A 20119-nucleotide genomic window follows, 5' to 3' on the forward strand; every position below is an offset into this window, starting at 1 on the left:
GAGCCACCTGAGTGCCTCCAGATTTCCCCAGAATTAAGATAAATCAGGAAAAGGTTTTTCCTACGGATTCAAGTAATATAGATATCCTAAGCTTCATTACTTGAAATATTTATTTCAATAATGAAGCTTAAGAAGATGATGCTGCTTCCAGAATATTAAAAACTAATCTGGTTTATTCAGTTCCAATTATTTTTATTATCTTGAAAATGTTTAACCTGGAGGGGATGTAAGGAATCCATATGTGGCTAATGGCAACCACTAGAAAGATAATCTCAAAATAATAGAACAACCAAATAGGAGACAAACCACCTTCCACATGCACCAATAAACACACCCTCCCAGAACTCCCAAGTAAAGGCACTGGCTAACATGTTTATTATCTAAGACAGAAAAAAATGTAATAGACCACATTTTTGTTATTTTAGCTGAATGCTTTACAAATACCCGCATGTTATGCTTTTTACATAACCTTTAACAGTGCTCCAGTTTCATAAGTGTCGACGATAACGACCAAGTAAAACAACATCAATCTCATCATCACCAGCCCCAGATTAACAGGGAAAAGCCATACCAAGAAGAACATGAAATCTTCAAGAAGATACCCAGGAGAATGAAATAAAACAGCTAAAAAAACCTCCCAGACAAAAGTTAATAGAGAGTTGGAAAGCTCTCTACTGGAGGCTCTTTGAGTGTCAAATACTGTGTAACAGCACCATTTAGCAATTTTGATGCATGTCAGAAGGGCTTCCCGGCAAACTCCTTATGTGGCTCTCATAGCAATGTGAAGATACTGCTATTATGCTATTATTACTATTATCTTGTTTCTTAGGTAAAAGATATGAAGGTCAGAGAGGTGAAATAACTTGTCACAGTGGCCAAACTGGTACTAAGTCAGGCTGTTTGGGTTTAAGTTTTTGTGTGTTTATTGCTTCCAAATACTGACCAAACCATATATATTACTAGTAATGAGTAACTCAAAACTGTAAGTCCAAACTTGCAAACAGTCTTTGGAGTTTACTATCATTGGACTGATGTTTTTGGTATTACACATTATGGGAATTTAATATGAAATACTACTTTTTGACTGCCTAACTGAACTCGAGTAAAAAAGAAAATGCCACAAAATCTATCAAAAAGCATATAAAAAGAATCTAAAGGAAAAGGGGAAAGATTTGATCTCTCCTTTGGTCCCTAAGGCTAGCATCGTATTTTAGAAAAAAGTAAAAAGAGAGGGTAAATACCTCAATATTTAACCAAAAAATTCTTGATGAAAATAACTCCAAATTCTAAGAACACAAAAATCTATAAGCTGTGCCTAGAGAGTCAGCTAAGGAAATATCTGGAGAGAGAGACTACATGACACAAAAAGAAACTACCATAAGAAGATCAAGATAAAACTTATGAGGTGAAGATGTGGAAAAACTGGAGCCTTCACACACCGCTGGTGAGAATGCAAAATGGTACGGGCACTTTGGAACACAGTTTAACAATTTCTTTAAAAGTGAAGCATGGGGCGCCTGGGTGGCTCAGTTGGTTAAACACATGACTCCTGACTTCGGCTCAGGTCATGATCTCAACAGTTTGTGGTTTCAAGCCCTATGTCAGGCTCTGTGCTGACAACGCAGAACCTGCTTGAGATTCTCTCTCTCTCTCTCTCTCTCTCTCTCTCTCTCTCTCTCTCTCTCTGCCTCTCCCCCACTGGCACATGTGCACGCACCCTCCTCTCTCTAAAAATAAATAAGCTTCGAAAAAAAAGGGTAAGCATAAACTGGAGCTCATGGTTGGCTCAGTAGGTTGAGCATCCAACTTTGGCTCAGGTGATGATCTCACAGTTCGTGAGTCTGAGCCCCCATCCGGCCCACTGGTATCCATGCAAAGCCGGCTCCGGATCCTCTGTCCCCCTCTCTCTCTGCTTTTCTCCTGCTCACACTCTCTCTCTCAAAAATAAATGAACATTAAAAAAAAAAAAGAAAAGAAAAGTTAAGCATAAACTATGATGCCTGGTAGCTCAGTCAGTTGAGGGTCTGACTCCTGATTTTGGCTCAGGTCATGATCTCGCAGTCATGGGATTGAGCCCCGCATTAGGCTCCACACTGAGCATGGAGTCTGCTTGAGATTCTCTCTCTCTCCCTCTGCCCCTCTCCCCTACTTGCATGTGTACTCTCTCTCTCTCTCTCCAAAAATAAAATAATTTTTTTAATTAAAAAACAAAAGTTAAGCATAAACTTACTTATGACCCAGCAATACCATTCCTAAGTATCTACTCAAAAGAAAGGAAAACATATGTCCACACAAAGATTTGTATGTCAATGTTTACAACAGCATTATTCATTGTAGCCAAGAAGCAGAAACAACCCCAATGTCCATCAAATAGTGAATGGGCAACAAAAGTTCAAATATCCGTGCAATGGAATACTACCCTACAATAACATGCTACAACATGGGTAAATCTCAAAAACATTTTGCTAAGTGAAAGAAGTCAGATGCATATGGTATGATTTTATTTACATGAAATGTCCACAAAAGGTGAATCTATAGAGGCAGAAATCATCTTAGTGGTTGGGGGTATAAGAGCAAGACTAAACGAGCATGAGGGATGTTTTGGGGATGACAGAAATGTTCCAATACTGAGCTGTGATGATGTTCACCCAACACTATAAATTTACTAAAAATCATTCATTATACACTTAGAACAAGTGAACTTTATGATATATAAATTACAACTCAATAAAGCTGTTTGAAGGGAAGGAAGGAAGAAGAGAGGACTATTTCATATAGGTAATTAAACTTAAGCTACACTTTAATTTGAACAGAAGATGAAAAGGACCACTTCCAGACTAGAGAAACAACATAAGAAAGGCACAAAAGCAAAAATCACATGGCACAAGGTGAAGACCTTCTGGCACAACTATCAGGCTAGTACCAACGAAGACACATGGCTACGAGAAACGTCCATTAATTAAAAGCTCATAAAGGGACTTCAGTACTAAGCTGTGGAAATGGTATTTAACTGATAGTTAAAAACAGTGTGATGAATACAGAGAACTGGCAACAGAGTTAATGTTGGAAAGTAATGAGATATATAGTCTGGGACCATATCATAAAAACAGCATTTTTGCGATGATGTAAAGGCAATGTGACTGTTGAGGCAATTCTTCACATTTTCCGCTTTAACTGCACGCCAATTATTCTACTGACACATGTCAGACACGTCATGTCAAACATTCTAATCAACGTGCAGAAATAAGAGCAGTAAGTCAAACCAATGGAACTCATAAAGGGAACACATCATTTGTTGTTTGTGCTGTAAGTTTCTACTTTTCTCTTTTTTCCAAATTTCTTTTAATGAGTATTCCTCTTTTTAGTTAAGTATTTATTTTAAATACTTATAAAAAATATAAGTCAAATAGACAATCTGGCAATAGGCCTGTAGCTTTTAAATAAATTGAATCAGTGAATTATTCTGCATCAGGCCCTAATGGGTTCACTGGTGGATTCTACCAAACATTTAAGAAATTGTATCAATTATCTTCAAACTCTTCCAGAAGACAGAAGCAAGAGAATTCCTCCTAACTCATTCTATGAGGCCAGCACTACCCTAATAACAAAACCAGACAAAGATGTTATAGAGACCAATATCTCTCATCAACATAAAGAAAAATCCTCAACAAAATTATTAGCAAATCGAATCTAACAATGCATAAAAAGAATTATGAACCACAACCAAGTGGGATTTCTCCCAGGTTATGCAAGTCTGGTTCAACATTTGAAAAATCAATTAACATAATCAAGAGAGTAAAGAAGAAAAATCACATGATCATATTATTAGATGTACAAAAAGCATTTAACAAAACCCAACGGCCATTTATAACAAAAACTCTCAGCAAACTAGGAACAGAGGGGAACTTTCTCAACTTGAAAAAGAACATACAAAAAAACCCTGAAGCTGATAGATAAATCAAAGAAGAATAAATGGAGAGAGATTCCACGTTCATGGGTAAGAAGGCTCAATATTGTCAAACTCTGAGTTCTTCCCAAACTGATCTGTAGATTGAATGCAATCCAAATCAAAATCCCAACAAATTATTTTGTGGGTATTTATAAAACTGATTTTAAAGTTTAAACAGAGAGGCAAACAACCTAGAATAGCCACCACGATACTGAGGAAGAACAAAGTTGGCGGTCTGACACTACCCAACTTCAAGATTTATTATAAAACTACAGCAATCAAGACAGCGTGGCACTGGTGAAAGAAAAGCTCAAGAGAACAGAATAGAGACACACGTGAATACAGTCAATAAATCTTTGACAAAGGAACAGAGGCAAAAAAGAATGGAGTGAAAACAGCCTTTTCAACAAATGGTGCCAAAACAACTGGACATCCACATGCAAAAACATGAATCTAGACACACACTTTACACTCTTCACAAAAATCAACTCGAAAGGATCACAGCCGTAAATGTAAAGTGTAAAACTATAAAAAAAAAAACTCTTTGAGGACAACATAGGAAAAAAACCTACATCATCTTGGGTTTGCAACGACTTTTTACACCTAACAACAAAGGCATAGTTTGTGATAAGCTGGACGCAGTTAAAATTTAAAACTTCTGCTCTGCGAGAGACAACGTGAAGAGAGTGAGAAGGCAAGCCACAGACTGGAAGAAAATCTTTGCAAGAGACTTAACTGATAAAGGATTGCTATCTAAATTTACAGAAACTCTTAAAACTCAACAATAAGAAAACAACCTGATTTCAAAATGAGCAAAAGACTTAGATACCTCATCAAAAAAATAGACAGATGGTAAATAAACCTATGAAAAGATGTTCAATCATATGTCATCAGGGGACTGCAAATTAAAACACACCTACTAGAACAGCCCAAATCTCAAACACCTGAAACATCAAATGTTGGCGGGAAAGTGGGGCAACAGGAACTCTCATTCACTGCAGGTGAGAATGCAAAATGGTACAGCCACTTTGGAAGACAGTATGACACTTCTTTACAAAATTAAACATACTGTTACCATACAATCTAGCGATCACTCTCCTTAGCATTTACCCAAATGAGCTGAAAACCTATGTCCACACAAAAACCTGCTTTAAGCTTTGTTCTTAATTGCCAAAACTTGGAAGCAATCAAGATGTTCATCAGCAGGTGAATGAATAAATTGTAGTACATCCAGACAATGGCATATCATTTAGTGCTAACAAGAAATGAGCTACCAAGACATGAAAAGACATGGGAGAATGTTAAGTGCATATTACTAAGTAAAAGAAGCCAATCTGAAAAGGCTACATTGTATGATTCCAACTACGTGACATTCTGGAAAAGGCAAAACTATGAAAACAGTAAAAAGATCAGTGGTGATCAGGAGTTGGGGGGGGGGGAACATGGAGGATTTTTGGGGGGCAGTGAAACTATTCCGTAGAATGGGGGGATATGTCATTATACATTTATGCAAACCCACAGAATGCACAACACCAGGAGTGAATCCTAACATAAACTATGGTCTTTGGGTAATGATCATGTGTCAGTGCAGTTTCATCAATAACTAATGCACCTCTGGTGCAGGATGCTAAGACTGGAAAAGGCTATACATGTGTGCGGAACAGAGGACAGGAGAACTCTAATTTTTGCTCAGTTTTGTTGTAAACCTAAAACTGTTCTAAAAAAATAAAATTTATTTAAAATGTGTGGGTGTGTGTATACAATAAGTCAGATAGAGGTGCCTGGGGGTCTCAGTTGGTTAAGCATCCAGCTCTTGATCTTGGCTCAGGTCATGATCTCAGTCTGTGGGGTGGAGCCCCATGTAGGGCTCTGCACTACAGTACAGTGTGGAGCCCGCTTGGCATTCTTTCTCTCTCCCGCTCTCTCTGCCCCTCCCCCCTCACACACACACATGCACACACACGTGTGAAAAAATGAGGATAACCATAGTGCCCACTCCATAAGATTGGTGGATAAAATGAGATAGTACAAATCTTATCAAAGAGTACACACAATAAAACGCTTGTTATGATTTATTATTAAACTAAGCAAATGCTTTTTTGATTACACATTGTTGTATAATACATCATTGTGCACCACTAGATGGATAAAGGAGACTTGACAACTCATCTTTAAAATAACAGAATTTTAAATAACTTGCATGCCTATTAACAGTTTAACATATTGAAAAGGAAAACATTATTTTAACGTGTAATTTTATATAACGTAACATTGTGTGTCAACTATACATTAAAAGAATAAAGTACAATTTCATAAAAAGTATAATAAACCACTTACTGATATCTACCCTCTGTTCAACTGGCAAAGGACTGACTCGGCTAACAAGTTTTGAAAGACATGTTGCTGCAAGGAGCTGAGCATAGGATGTCTGTAAGGAATAATAAATTGTATTTATTATTACCACAAATGAAATCATCAAAACACTATGATAGAACTTTTCCTAAGCAATAAGGGAAATTCTTCTGGCTTTCCAAACTGGCAAGATTTACAATGAATAAAATATATATGTAAATACACATATATGTGTACAATCTCTCGTAAGAGTTCAGTAGTTGAGGAAGGTATAGGTGTCTTTTCCAAACAGCAGCAAATAATCAACAGTAAAAAAATTATTTTGATCAAGTTCAAATAAAATACTCCTACCATGTCTACACAGTACTGTACGTTCTGGCCTCTGATTAGCTCTTCAAATTCACCTGGTTCCACTCTTCACCATCCTCTAACCACAAAAGCCTTTCAGATCCTTTCAGTGTCTTTCCCACCCTGACCTCCCACCCCATCAGATCCATGTCTTACTGTATTGTACTCTTTGGCCACCAATTATCTTAACAGTGTCCCCAATCCTTCAAAATTTGGTTCAGTTATTCACTATACCTCCAGCAGTTTCTTGTTTCTTTTTTTTCTCTTTACCAGAGGTCAGCAAACTAAGGCCCGTGGATCAAATGCCATCTGTTTTTGCAAGGTCTGTGGGTTATGCGTGGCTTTTACCATGTTAAACAGTTGGGGAAGAAATAAAAATAATAATAATATTTTGTGACATGTGAAAAATATATGAAGCCCAGATTTCAGTGTCCATAAATAAAGTTTATTAGAACACAGCCACGCTCACCCATTTGTATACTACCTATAGCTGCTTTCATGCTATAACGGCACAGTGGAATAGCTGAGACAGACTGTATGTGGCACTCATTGCCACCTACTGCTGCTCAATTCATTATAAATTGCACTAATATAGTTATAATTCCATAGCGGCTAGAGTGTCATAGGTATCCCCATGACATGTACCTTTGATTATTACGAGTACATAACCATCATGTCAAAACAAGAAAAGATAAAAGCAGATTTCAAATATCTAACTTCTAAGGCACAGTAGAGTTTGGGTAATTTTGTTACTGAATTAGATCGCAGAGCAATGTGCTCTTCATGGCACTATAGCTGTCCTAGAAGACTATGTATTGACAGTATCAGACTAAGTATTCATGTCAGTATTCCTAACTCACAGGAAATCAAAAGTCCAAAAAAAGAAGAAAATTAAAACAGCGTATCTCCTCACGGTGGAATTTCCTCACAAAAAGAAAATGGGGCTGAGACCAAAGTTTTGAAGTGACTCATTTGTTAGCCAAGCAAGAAAAGTCATTTACCAATGGAGAATTAATTAAATCACCATTATTTTATTGTAGCAGCTGAAGTTATATCTGCAGAGAAAATAAACCTCAGACTACTAGCCTTTCAATGAGAACAATGCTCAAGCAATTGAAGACGTGACAGCAACATGGAAAGTCCATTTTAAAGAAAGCAAATGATTTGGAAGTTCTCTTTAGTTCCTGACGAGCTGACAGACCTTACTAATTCTGCTCATACTGCTACCAATACTATCCACTTATTCCAGAAGTCAATGCTAAGTTTGAAATGACTAAAGACCTCCATGAAGAGTCTGTGTGGAACTACAGGCCAGAAATATTTTCAAAGAAACTGAGAAAACACTAATTGTGTGCAACCTGAAGTGGTATCTGCTAAGATATGTCACGAGTGGTGGTAAAAATACATGGAGCAGAAAAGGGCTTAGTTGTACAAACTTAAAAAGCTTACAAAAATATAAGAGTCTAAAACATATGGTTCTTCATTGTATTATTCTTCAGTAGATACTTTGTAGTAAATTATTTGAGTCTATCCTGTGTTAATGAATAGGTGGTGTAAACAGTAGGCTTCAATTCACTTTGGTGAACTTATCTTCATTCAGTTCTGTGAATTTCTGTCAGAAATAGGAGCTGAAAGTCCTGACTTGCCCACCCACCCCCTACCCACCACACACACAGTAGTTAAATACCTTAGCAGAGGTAAAGTTTTACTGCAACTTTGTTTAGCTCAGGGCTGAGACTGACATTTTCTGAAGAGAAGAACCATTTTAAACCACCACTGTTGAATGTGAAGTGGCTTTGAAAATTAGCTTTTGCAGCAAACTTGATAATGTAATTTAATGAATTCACCCTAAAGTTACAAACTTGCCTAAAAGGCAAACAGTGCTTAGTACTTATATTATAAAACTTATAATGCAGCAAAGTCATTTCATAATAACTAAACACTGCTTCAATCACAACTAGTATTAAGCTGCTTTATATACTTTCCACACCATCAAAGTTAAAAGTGGCAAGATCTCTATTCTTGGGTATGTTTTCTGAGCGCCAACTATAGTCCCAGCAGCATTTTTCAGACCCTGATGCAAGTGCAAAGGAAATTTCCATATTTTAAAATCCATTTAACTGAGCAATTGAGGAGCTTCCACCTAACTTTCAATTGGAAGGGACAAATCTGCAACATAATGACATTCTGAAAGGCAAACATCAAGAGCAGTTTGAACAGAGTTCTATAAATGCCTTCTAAGTGATGAATGTGCTTAATTAAAACCATGTTTATGGACTGATATCAATACTTGGCAGTACTTATCTGTGTGAAAAGACATTTTCAAAGACAGAATATAAAAAATTTCATTACAGATCTGTAGTAACACATGAACATCAGCAATCAACTTGATGACAGAAATACTAACTTTGAACCCCAATTAGGTCAATTGTATTATCCCCAAAAGAATAATTTAATTCTTCTGAGTAGATGTGTATTACAAAATACTGCACTCAATTATTATACTGTCAGTTTCAACAATAAAATTTTGTGGAAATCTGTTTTCTCTCTTTTTATACATGTACTTACAAAATATCCTTGATTTAGCCTCTTGGCCTGCAAAACCCACAATATTTACAATCTGGCCCTTTACAGAAAAAGTTTGCTGACCTCTGTTCTAGTTCATACAGTCTCCTACTGTAGCACTACCATATCGTTCTTTAGCTTTTTATTTACACATTTATGTCTCTCCGACTAAACTAGAATTTACTTTGGTGCATGTGCATAAAACAAGTAGGTAGTACTAGGCCTCGTTTTACATTTAAGTATTTGCTCCATGCCTGCCGAGTGAATGGCTAAGAATCTCTAGAAGCAGGCAAGAGTTAGCATTCCTATGAATCATTCCTTCATGTTTCACAGTTAATTACAATCTGCCTCTCTCACCTGGAATTTTTTTTTTTTAAAAAGCTCCTAATCAACTTTCTAAAAATGCAACCTTTGCCCACTACTGTTATGAGACATCAAAAAGGGCCAAGAAGAATCAAGAAATTATTTCAATTCATGCCTATTTCCACCTCTTGGCCTCTTCCCTAAGTTTGCTTTCCAGGCTTTCCAATTCTTTCTATGATTAATCTCTTTGACAGTGAAATAAACTACACTAAAAGGACATGCAGCACTATCTATCAATTATCATTGCTCAACTACACAAGCTCATTAACACTGACATATATCTCCTGGTCTTTCATGGTTAATCGCTGTTATCAAATACTTACTGTTCCTTGTTCTAATAAAAGTTGACACTTGCTGAGACATTCTGGGCTGTCAATAAGTTCCAGGAGTGCTTTCTCAGCCTCTATTCTTTGTGTAAGATCAGTCCCTATGTAGAGGTGAGTACATAACACTTCCAATTCAGCCAAACTCTTGAGAAGAAAAAAGAAATTAACATTTTACTTGAGTGAAAAACAAAAATAAGGTAAATGTATTAATCACAGGACCTGAGGGATGTGAATACCATGCCTGTATTCATCAATTAAATAAATGTTTATGGGGCTACGGCTACCAACTAGGGGTCACAGTGGTGAACAAAAAATCTCCTAACTCCAAATTACTTATTTATAAATTGATAGTGCTATGGTGGAAAAGTAACAGTATAGAAAGACAAGGACTTGCCTAATTGAAGGAATATGAAAGTAGTAACAACTTCCAAATGTTACTGCCTAAAGTAGTAACATTTATCCTAAAAGGGTAAGCCAAGCAAAAAAAGACTAGACAGCAGTCCAGGCCAAGAAATAGCCTGGACTATTTACCAGGGCCCAGAACAGAGCGTAATCATTTCAAGGCATTAAAGGTCAATGTCACTGGTAGACAGCAAGGAGGAGATGCCAAAGGAAGCTAAAGACATAGGCAGGCGGGGATTATCAGGTGCAAGTGGCAGATGCCATGCCAATTACATTATTTCTCAAACTGCAAGAACTTCAATGGATCCATCCATAAAAAAGCAAAGATAATTATAAATATACACTGATCTGGGGCTTCTGAACTAATGACTCATAGTGCTGCAGGCAAACTGTCATGATTTTCAGGAACTATGACCTAACCCCATGTTTTTTCTAGCAGTGTAATAACTAGTTATCATGTTGTAGCCTACTACTTTATAGGCGCAAAGAATAATTCATTCTGCTTAGAAATATAATTTCATCTGAAGATATAAAACACATGGATAAAATCTAGAGGAAAATGAGATCAGCATTCCTTCCAGCTTAAAACAATTTTTGTTAAAGGCACTTGACAAAAACTACTTCACTTTTTTTTTTAATTTTTTTAACGTTTATTTATTTTTGAGAGAGAGAGGGAGAGTGTGTGCGAGTGGGGGAGGGGCAGAGAGAGAGGGAGACACAGAATCTGAAATAGGCTCCAGGCTCTGAGCTGTCAGCACAGAGCCTGACACGGGGTTTGAACCTGGGAACGGCAAGATCATGACTTAGGCCAAAGTCAGACGCTTAACTGACTCAGCCACCCAGGTGCCCCAAAACTACTTCACTTTGAACTTGAAATAGAATTAATTCTTTGGAGGACAAAAAAAAAATAAAAGGCACAGATTTCAGTATCAGTAGTCATATGAAGGTAATAGGATATTCCTAAAGAAATGCCACTTTTTATCCTTTCTGGCCTGAATTTTTATGTGGCGGCCTTACAGCTACACTAGTCCAAACATTCTCTCAAATACATATATCTTTGGCTAACAGGAATACAGGCAAAACACTGATATGAGACTTCCTCTAGCCCTTTTATTCTTTTTCCTTCTCTCTCCTTCTTAGCTCATTTATGGCATTTTCCACTTCCTATCCAGGTCAGAGCCCAACATCCCAGACTTGAGAATTTTCTGCTAGATTGAAAGTAAAAAAGAAAGGTTTCAAATGAATAAATGAAGATAAAGGACCTCCAATGCGCCACATTTTCCACATTTCCCCCAACTAGGCTGGCCCAGCAAGCCCTCAGAGTACTGCCCCATAATGCTCATAATATTAAAATGTATAGAAAATTTATGGTTCATGAATACATACAAATATCCATATTTTCTCCAAGGGTAAGAAATACAAAAACAGAAAGAGCTACCTTTTTCTCTCTCTTGGCTCATGATCAACCTTAGAAGTCTTTTCCTTCATCTAATAAATTTGAAAGGCTGAATTTTAGAGCTGGTAATAGCCAGAAAATTTAATGACAAACTGATCCTGCTGTCATGCATTCATCTAGGTCTAAGAGTCTTTGAAGAAGTAGACTTTGGATTCAAAAACAACTGAGCCAGAAATAGTGACCTAACTGTTTAAAAACAAAAGGCAGCAAAATAAGTGAGACTCAAACCGATCTTACGGATTTGTCTGGAAGATGAAATGAGTAAGGGTCACATAACTTCTGGCACATAGTACTCCTTATGAAGGCTAGTTGTTTATTAATATGACTTAATAATAATATTGTACTGGGTGGAACTGTATCCTTCTAAAAGATAGGTCTAGGGGCACCTGGGTGGCTCAGTCAGTTAAGCTTCTGACTCCGGCTCAGGTCATGATCTCAAGGTTTGTAAGTTCAAGCCTCCACATCAGGCTCTGTGCTGACAGCTCAGAGCCTGGAGCCTGCTTCGGATTCTGTGTCTCCTCCTGTCTCTGCCCCTCCCATGCTCATGCTCTGTTTCTCTCTGCCTCTCAATGATAAATAAATGTTAAAAAAAAAAAAAAAAGGTCTAATTCCTAACCCCTAGTACCTTTGAATGTACCCTTATTTGGAAATAAAGGTCACTGCAAATCCACCATCCTGGATTTAGGGAGGGCCCTAAGTCTAATGACTCATAAAAGAAAGGAGAGGTACGTGTGAGATGCAAAGACACAGAGAGACACCAGGGAGAAGGTCATGTGAAGAAGGAGGCAGAGGCTGGAATGATGAATCTACATGCCAAAGAACGCCAAGGATTGCCAGCAGCCATCACAGAGTAGGAAAAAGGCATAGGGCAGTTTCTCCCTCAAGGCCTCCAGAAGGAACCAATACTACTGGCACATTAGTTTCAGACTTCTGACCTTCATAAGTCTAAGACAATAAATTTCTGTTGTTTTAACCCGCCCAGGTTGTGGTCATTTGTCACCACAGTACTAGGAAACTAATACAAATACAATATTGATCAAATCAATGGGACCTAAGTAAATATATCTGGAAAGATTCCAGAAAGTTCTGGAAATTATTTTGTCTGTTTTGCTATACTGATTTAGAGAACTTCAACACAAAGTAAGTCTGGAGCATATTTAAATAGTATTCATTTAAATCAACAATACTACAAATTACCCCTTTCTTTCCAAAGGTATTTCTGAGTATTAACTGAAAGGCTGTGCAAGATAAAATGGGAGAGGCTTAAACTTTCTCTTACAAAAGGCTAAAACAAAGGGGCAAAAAAATTGAGTCATTCTTTCACTGTAATGATAATAATGAAACACATGGCAGGCATATCAAATCTTTTTAGAGAAAAGGATACATACCTAAAGATCCTTACCCTGGTGGAAAGGCATTATCTAAACATTTAAAACACTCACAATGTGGTGAATGCTGACTGACCAAATAATCTTCTAATTAGCATTTGACTTTCCAGAGAATTTATAAAGAGAGACTTTTCCACAATGAATTAATAAATTTGCGCCTGAGTGGCTCAGTCAGTTAAGTATCCAACTCTTGGTTTCAGCTCAGGTCATGATCTCACGGTTTCATGGGTCCAAGCCCTGCATTGGGCTCTGTGCTGACGGCGCAGAGCCTGCTTGGGATTCTCTCTCTCCCTCTCTCTCTGTCCCTCCCCTGCTCATGCTATCTCTCTCTCTCTCTCTCAAAAATAAATAAGCTTTAAAATTTTTTTAAAAACAGTGATGTCTACACATACAGTTAACATTAGAATGCCTCAGATAAATGGATCCTTTCTTGATTTGCTGACAAATCAGGTTTGAGTTATCAAAGCTCCTACAAGGATTAATAGCAATATTAGAAGCCCATAAAAATAACTAATAGGCAGAACAAGTAGAACTGGACATCACTTAACTCCCAAACAATAACTATCAAATACAAACAGACAGCATCCAATTTCCATAGCCTAAGAAACAATAACATAATTCTGCCTATAATCTAAATAAGGATCTTCTACATCATTATGACCTCATCCCTGGCCTTTGTGCTTGACATATAATTAACCCCTAAGTGATGTGACTTCTTCTATTCCCGCACATGTATCTATCAATGGGTAGATAGTGAGAAAAACAAAAACAAAACCAGACAAAAAGAGTATATACTGGAAGGCATTATAGGAACAAAAAGCAGATGACAGGTTTCTGGCCAGGGAGGGGGGGAGAGCAGAACAGGATAGGGGAACAGTAAGAGAGATTACAAAAGAATAAAAAGAAACTTTTGGGGGTGATTGACATGTTCATTATCTTGATTTCAGTGATGATTTCACAAGTGTATACAGAAGTCAAAACTCCTGCACAACTTAAATATGTGTAGTTTATTATTTTCCAATTATGTCGTACTATAAGCTGGGGGGGCGGGGGGGAGGGAAAAAGAATGAACCAGAAAAATTCTACCCCAATTGAATTTAAAACTCAATTACTTCTCTGTATCTTTCCTGCTATCTGGAATTAAGCTTCTTGATTACCATTAACAGAAAATACTTTCCTTTCCCACAAATCTTTGTTTCTTCTTCCCTTTACTACCTTTTCCTGAGCATACCTGAAAGCTTATTCCAGGGTCTCTAGAAACTCTTCCTTCTACAATATATTGGGTAGTATCTGTTTTTAGAGCTTTATAGTTTACAAAAGTATTCCCATTCTTTTATTTTTCAACCCATCCTGACAAACGGGCTCCTACAAAGTACATATTTTTAGCCCACCCATTTTAAGACAAAAAAACCAAGGCCGAGAGATCAAATATATATAAGTTGCTCAAGATCAAGTATGGTGTAAATGGTCAATTTTAAGCCAAATAAATACAAGTCTATATGCCTCAAGAACATGTTTTCTCCTTACCATCCTGGCACCTTGCCACCCTTTACTTTGGCCTGCAAGGAGATAAGCAGACGATGTCCTACTCCCTACTTTCAACTCTGTCTGCTCATCATTTTTATATCTACCAATTCCTCCCTCTTGGAAAATTCAGAAAGATGCTGAAAATAACCCCAAAATGTCAGAAACTGAATTGAACATACTTCCCACAGACTTCCATTTCAAGTGTCTGTTTTCAGTGGTTTCAAAGGTCTAGACTAGGATCTAGATTCATAACCTTGACGTTAACTTTGTCGCTTCTTCCTCCTTAGTCCCTCCTGTATAGTTAAAGAGTTTGGCCTTACCCAAAGAAAAGTCTGGGCTTTACCCTCAGATTCTAGGAGGTAACCTATATTATATCTGATAGGCCTATTTTTGTTCAGGTGCAAGGGGCTGGAGGGTGCACAGTCCACGGTCTTACGTTGGGGGCTGGCCACATCAGAAAGACCAACTGTGTGTTTAAGGGTAGGAGCTTTGGATCACATGGTATTAGCCTAAAGACTGAGGTCAATCACATGGGCAATGAAAAGTCCATCGTGACCATATGATGAAGCCCCAATAAAAAGTTCCCTGGTTTGCAATACTCAAAGCATACTGTCACACATACAGGCTGGGAGCGTAACATGTCCCAGTTAAAAGTAAAAGTTTTACTTTTAGGGACAGTAAAAGTTTTGTTTTGCAACCCTCCCAGACTCTGCCCCTTGCATCCCTTCTTTTAATCAATTTCAATCTGTGTACTTGCCCAGTAATAAACTGCATGCATATGACAGCCTTCAGTGAATTCTTTGAGTCGTTTTGATAAACTATCAAATCTGAGGGTAGTTCTAGGAAACTCTCAATATACAGTCGGTGTCAGAAAGAAGTGAGGGCAGTCTTGCAAACTATATCCTTTAAGCTTGCAGTATAGCTTGTTTCCAGGATATACTAGTTTGTTATAAAATCTTAACAATTCTTTTTAACTACAGACTCAGACTCACCTCTACAGGATATTCATAGACAACATAGCAATAGAACAGTATTTTCTAACTGTGGCCTTCAGTGCCCTGGATGTCTTCAGCAGCTTCTTTGGGAATGACAGTGGCAGCTTTGGAATCTGCCACCTACTTACCAACCCTAAGCAAATTATTTAATCCTTCAACACCTCGCATTTGAAACCGCAGGTAGTAAGATCCACCTTCCAAAATAATTGTGAAGAGTAAGACCAAACATAAAAAGCTTAACCCAATGCCTGGCACACAACAGATTCACAATAAATTGTAAATAATCCCTTCAGTTACTGATAAATTATACAACACTATCTTGGACTTGCATCTACAGTTTCTCCCATTCAAGTCCATATTGCCAGGATGATCTTTCCCAAACCTCTTTTCCATCATGTTACCAGGACATTTACAATAGTTCACAATCTCATTTAGATTAAATCAGGCAGCCTGGCTGCATATTAAGAAGCATGGCCATAGTCCCTGCTTCTGGAACAATTCTGAAAGCAAAAAGATTGACAAACTGGGTACCCTAAATTTTTCCTCATGTCACTTCTTGATTCTCATCTCAATCCCTCTGTTCTATTTTTTTTAATGTTTATTTATTTATTTATTTATTTATTTATTTATTTATTTGAGAGAGAGAGAAGGCAGACAGGGGAGGGGCAGAGAGAGAATCCCAAGCAAGCTTCATGCTATTACCGTGGAGACCGACGCAGGGCTTGATCCCATGAACTGTGAGATTACGACCTGAGCCAAAATCAAGAGTCGGACACTTAACTGAGCCGCCCAGGCACTCCTCAATCCCTCTGTTCTATCTTCCTCACTCTGCTCCCAGCTCTATCTTTCCTCATTCTGCCTTCCTCCTCCCAATCTGGACTGTCTCTTCTCAGATGGTAACCCAGATCCATTGCTTCCTTTGGGACACAGTACCCTAACTCACTTACAGCTTCCTAACCAGGATGCATGTACCTTGAATGGTATGCCTGGGCTATTGATCCCCTTGCCCTCCAGGCTGCCAGGCTTTTGGCTATGAGCAATTTATGTCAATGAACCAGATCATTACCATTTTTTATGTATGCCATGATGTGAAAAAGATTGTGGAGGAGCGCCCTAACCTCACCTTACACAAGTCCACATCTTTACTCATCGCCCTAATGGCGTAATTTTGGACCAGCTACCCTGGTGAGTAGGTGACAGTAAGATATCGACATGAAAGAATATAGAATTATGAGTTATTATGTCTATTCTAACTCTATAGCCTTGGGCAAGTCACAACGGTTCTAAGATTCAGTGTGTTCAAGAATAAAACATGTATATGTATACATGTAAGTGTGTATATATATATATATATATATGCACACCTCTCAAATTAGTTGTGGGGCTCAAAATCTACAATAAGCATGTGAAAATTTAAAATGCTAGGTACCAGTTATCATTATTAATAAATGCTCCTGGAGTTAACTGGAGAACAATATGGTCTCATATGCTGGCAATGCTTCAAACTGAGAAGTTTCAGAGTTTTTTTTCTGGCTCCCAAAACTGTGATCTTTAATTGTCCATCTATACTTTCAAGCTGTTGTGAAATACATTCCTGGAAAACCAATATAGGTAGTTTTGGCATTAGCAGCTAATTTTTCCAACACTTTACCTGAATCTGAAGAAGTCTTCCGGGACTGAGTGATTTACTATTATGCATCATCTTCTACGTCTGAAAACTTCCAAACTTCCACCACAGTCTTTAATTTACCCTCAAGATTTACACCTGAACTATGAACACCTGATTACCTTTTTATAACCCCTAAGTCCTCCCTGCAAGATTTTTCCCATGAAAATTTCCCAGAGGGCATGTTTACCAAAATGGAAATAAATAACATTATGTTGACCTGGATGCCCTTAGAAGCCGCAAGGAGTCAAAAGGTAATGTGTGGGGCTCACTACTTCCTGGTCTATAAATCCTAGAGCTGTCAATTACCTGACAGGAGAGTGGCTGGTTGGAAAGAAAAGATCCTTTGGAAGAAATCAATAAATAAGAAACGAGCCAGTATGACCACAGGCGGTCCAATGAAGTCTACAAAAGGAACGTGTCACATACAGACACTGTCACCACATTATGAAGCTGACTACCCCTCCAAGGACATTGCTGCCATCCACAGCCTCCCCTTCTCGCTTTCCTTTTATATGAACTTTATGCTCCAGCCAGACCAAATTTCTTGCAGAGTGCCATGTTCTTCCACAATTCTTTGCCATCATTCACATGGTCATTTTGCCTCTATACTCTGCCCTTCCTCTTCACCGGGCTAGCTCCTACAATTATTTCAAGACCCACTCGATTGCAAGTTCCCTGAGAGTAGAAATCACAGTTTTGCTAGAGCTGTCTTCAGTGCCTAGCAAAGCAGCAACTCAATAAATAAGTGGAAGAATGGAAGCTCAAAGAAACTCAAAGCATCCCCTCTGAGAACAGCTCTGCCTCACTACTTCTCTACACACACACACACACACACACCGGGATGACGACCCATCTTCAATGTTCCCGTGGTATCCTGTGGTTAGTCTTACCATATCATTTTCACATGTACAGTAATTATCTGTAAATTCTATGAGGGCAGGGATGGTAAGATGCTTTATCCCAGAACTGTGCACAGTGCTTGGAGACACGGTTGGGAAGCTCTATGTTTGTTGAATGAATAACTGGATGCATATGCCAGTGCAGCCCGAGAATACGGGAGCCTTCCTACTCAAGCACGCGTCCCGTCCTTATCATCTCCACGCTCCTCGGGCACGCAGCCCCCGTTTCCTCCTCCAATAAGGCTCCCGCGAAGCACTCCATCGCAACTCCCTACAGATACAGCTCCTGCCCGCTCTAGCCAATTAAAATCCAACCGCTGCCGCCGCTCCTGCGGCGAACCCCAGCCCCTTCGCGAGCTGCGTCCCAACCGTGTGAAGTCAGGCGACTGAGCGGCGGCCAGCGACGCGGTGGGAAGGCTGGCCCGGCCCGGCCGGGCTCCCCACCTGCCTGGGCGCCGCCAGAGCCGCCCTTCGCGCCGCGCCCCGAGCAACGAGTTCGGGCTCCCGCGCCGCAGGTCCTCAGCATCCGAACCTCCCCCGAAGGGCGAGCTCCGAACCTGGCCCTGCCCCTCCACCCGCCACCCCAGAGCTCGGGCCGTCCCCTCCTCGGGCCCGGGCCCGGGGTGTGCAGCCCAGGCCAGTGCCCGAGTCTCCAACCGGGGCGGGGGCTGGGGCTACGAAGCCCCGTCAGCGGCCCCGCGGCCTCCGCCACGGTTCTCGGCCCTCAGTCTCCAGACCGCAGCGCGCCGCCGGGTTCCCGAGGCGGCGGAGCGGGGACCCGCGATGCAGAGCGCACTGACCTGGAAGTGCAGCGCCATCTTCCCGGGAGGCGGCGCCGGCCGGCCGCCCCGAGCGCCCGAGGGGAGGGAGCAGAGGCGGGCGCCGCGGAAACCCCAGCCGCCCGCGGGGTCCCTGCGCCGCTGGTTTGCTCGCACGTTCGTCGCCTCCGCCTCGCGGCCCCTGCGTTTGAAGCTCTGGACGGGGCGGGGCCTGGCGGGGCGGGGAGGGGCGACGGAGACAGCGCGGGGGGCGGTCCGGAGGGGGCAGGGCCTGCCTGGGGAAGCTGGGAATCTCAACTGCCCCCCACACGGAAGTTTCAACCGCTGCTGCAACCTCAGGTGGGTCACGACCTCTGACATCTTTCCTTTGACACAACCATGGCAACCTAACTGTCAGCCTGCACCCCTGGCTCTCTTACATCTCCCACAAACTTTATGGATCCTTAAGCCCTACGGCACAATTATTGCCCATGGCTTCGGATGCTCCCATCTCCACAACTGTTCTTGTCCCCTAACATCCACTTGCCATGACACAATCAGCCATAACTTTGACTCCATGTCAACTGCAGTCCTTGACCCCTGACTTCCAAAGCCCAACTTCCATTTACTTTTTAACTTTACTTGGCTTAAAATTAAACGCGTCTACATGGTGTTAAGTCAAAAAATTCTAGCTCACCTCTTACTACTTCTTGTCTATATTTCATTGAATATGGACTTGTATTTTACACCAAATGATTACATTAGAGTGAGAATTTATTTGAACAAAACTAGATCATAGTCCCTCCTTTCTGGTGCTCTTCATTTCTTCTTGAAGATTGACATTGGGGGCATTGTACTTTAGTGTGAAAAATTAATACTTCATATAGTTCAGGTTTACTAGTGACAAGTTCATCTTTTCTTAACATGAATCTGTCTTTATTTCACCTATATTTTTATAGGATAGTTTTGCTGGGTATAGAATTCCATTTTGTCTTTAAAAAAATGTTCTCAGCATTAAAAAAAAAATGTCTTTCCCTTGATTTCTGGTTGCTGTTGTTTCTGTTGAGAAGTTAGCCATTAGTCTGATTGTTGTTCCTTTGTAGGTAATGCATGTCCTTCTTT

At 39.7% G+C, this 20119-nt stretch overlaps 1 protein-coding gene across 4 annotated transcripts in view; it reads right to left on the bottom strand.

Annotated features, from left to right (window-relative positions):
• The window catches only part of RANBP17 (RAN binding protein 17), a 328652-nt gene extending 309454 nt beyond the window's left edge, over window positions 1-19198 (bottom strand). For 3 of the 4 annotated variants that reach the window (XM_027034339.2, XM_027034320.2, XM_027034328.2), the window contains exons 1-3: window positions 19040-19198; window positions 9901-10047; window positions 6287-6377 (exon numbers count right to left, since the gene is read on the bottom strand). In XM_027034339.2, the coding sequence (XP_026890140.1) occupies window positions 6287-6377; window positions 9901-10047; window positions 19040-19057 (256 nt within the window). In that variant the 5' untranslated portion in view covers window positions 19058-19198. The remainder of the gene's footprint in view (window positions 1-6286; window positions 6378-9900; window positions 10048-19039) is intronic. The other variant, XM_053226569.1, reaches the window with a different exon arrangement.
• Between the last annotated feature and the right edge of the window lie 921 nt (window positions 19199-20119).

Source organism: Acinonyx jubatus, chromosome A1 (assembly GCF_027475565.1).
Source record: "Acinonyx jubatus isolate Ajub_Pintada_27869175 chromosome A1, VMU_Ajub_asm_v1.0, whole genome shotgun sequence".
NCBI lineage: Eukaryota > Metazoa > Chordata > Mammalia > Carnivora > Felidae > Acinonyx > Acinonyx jubatus.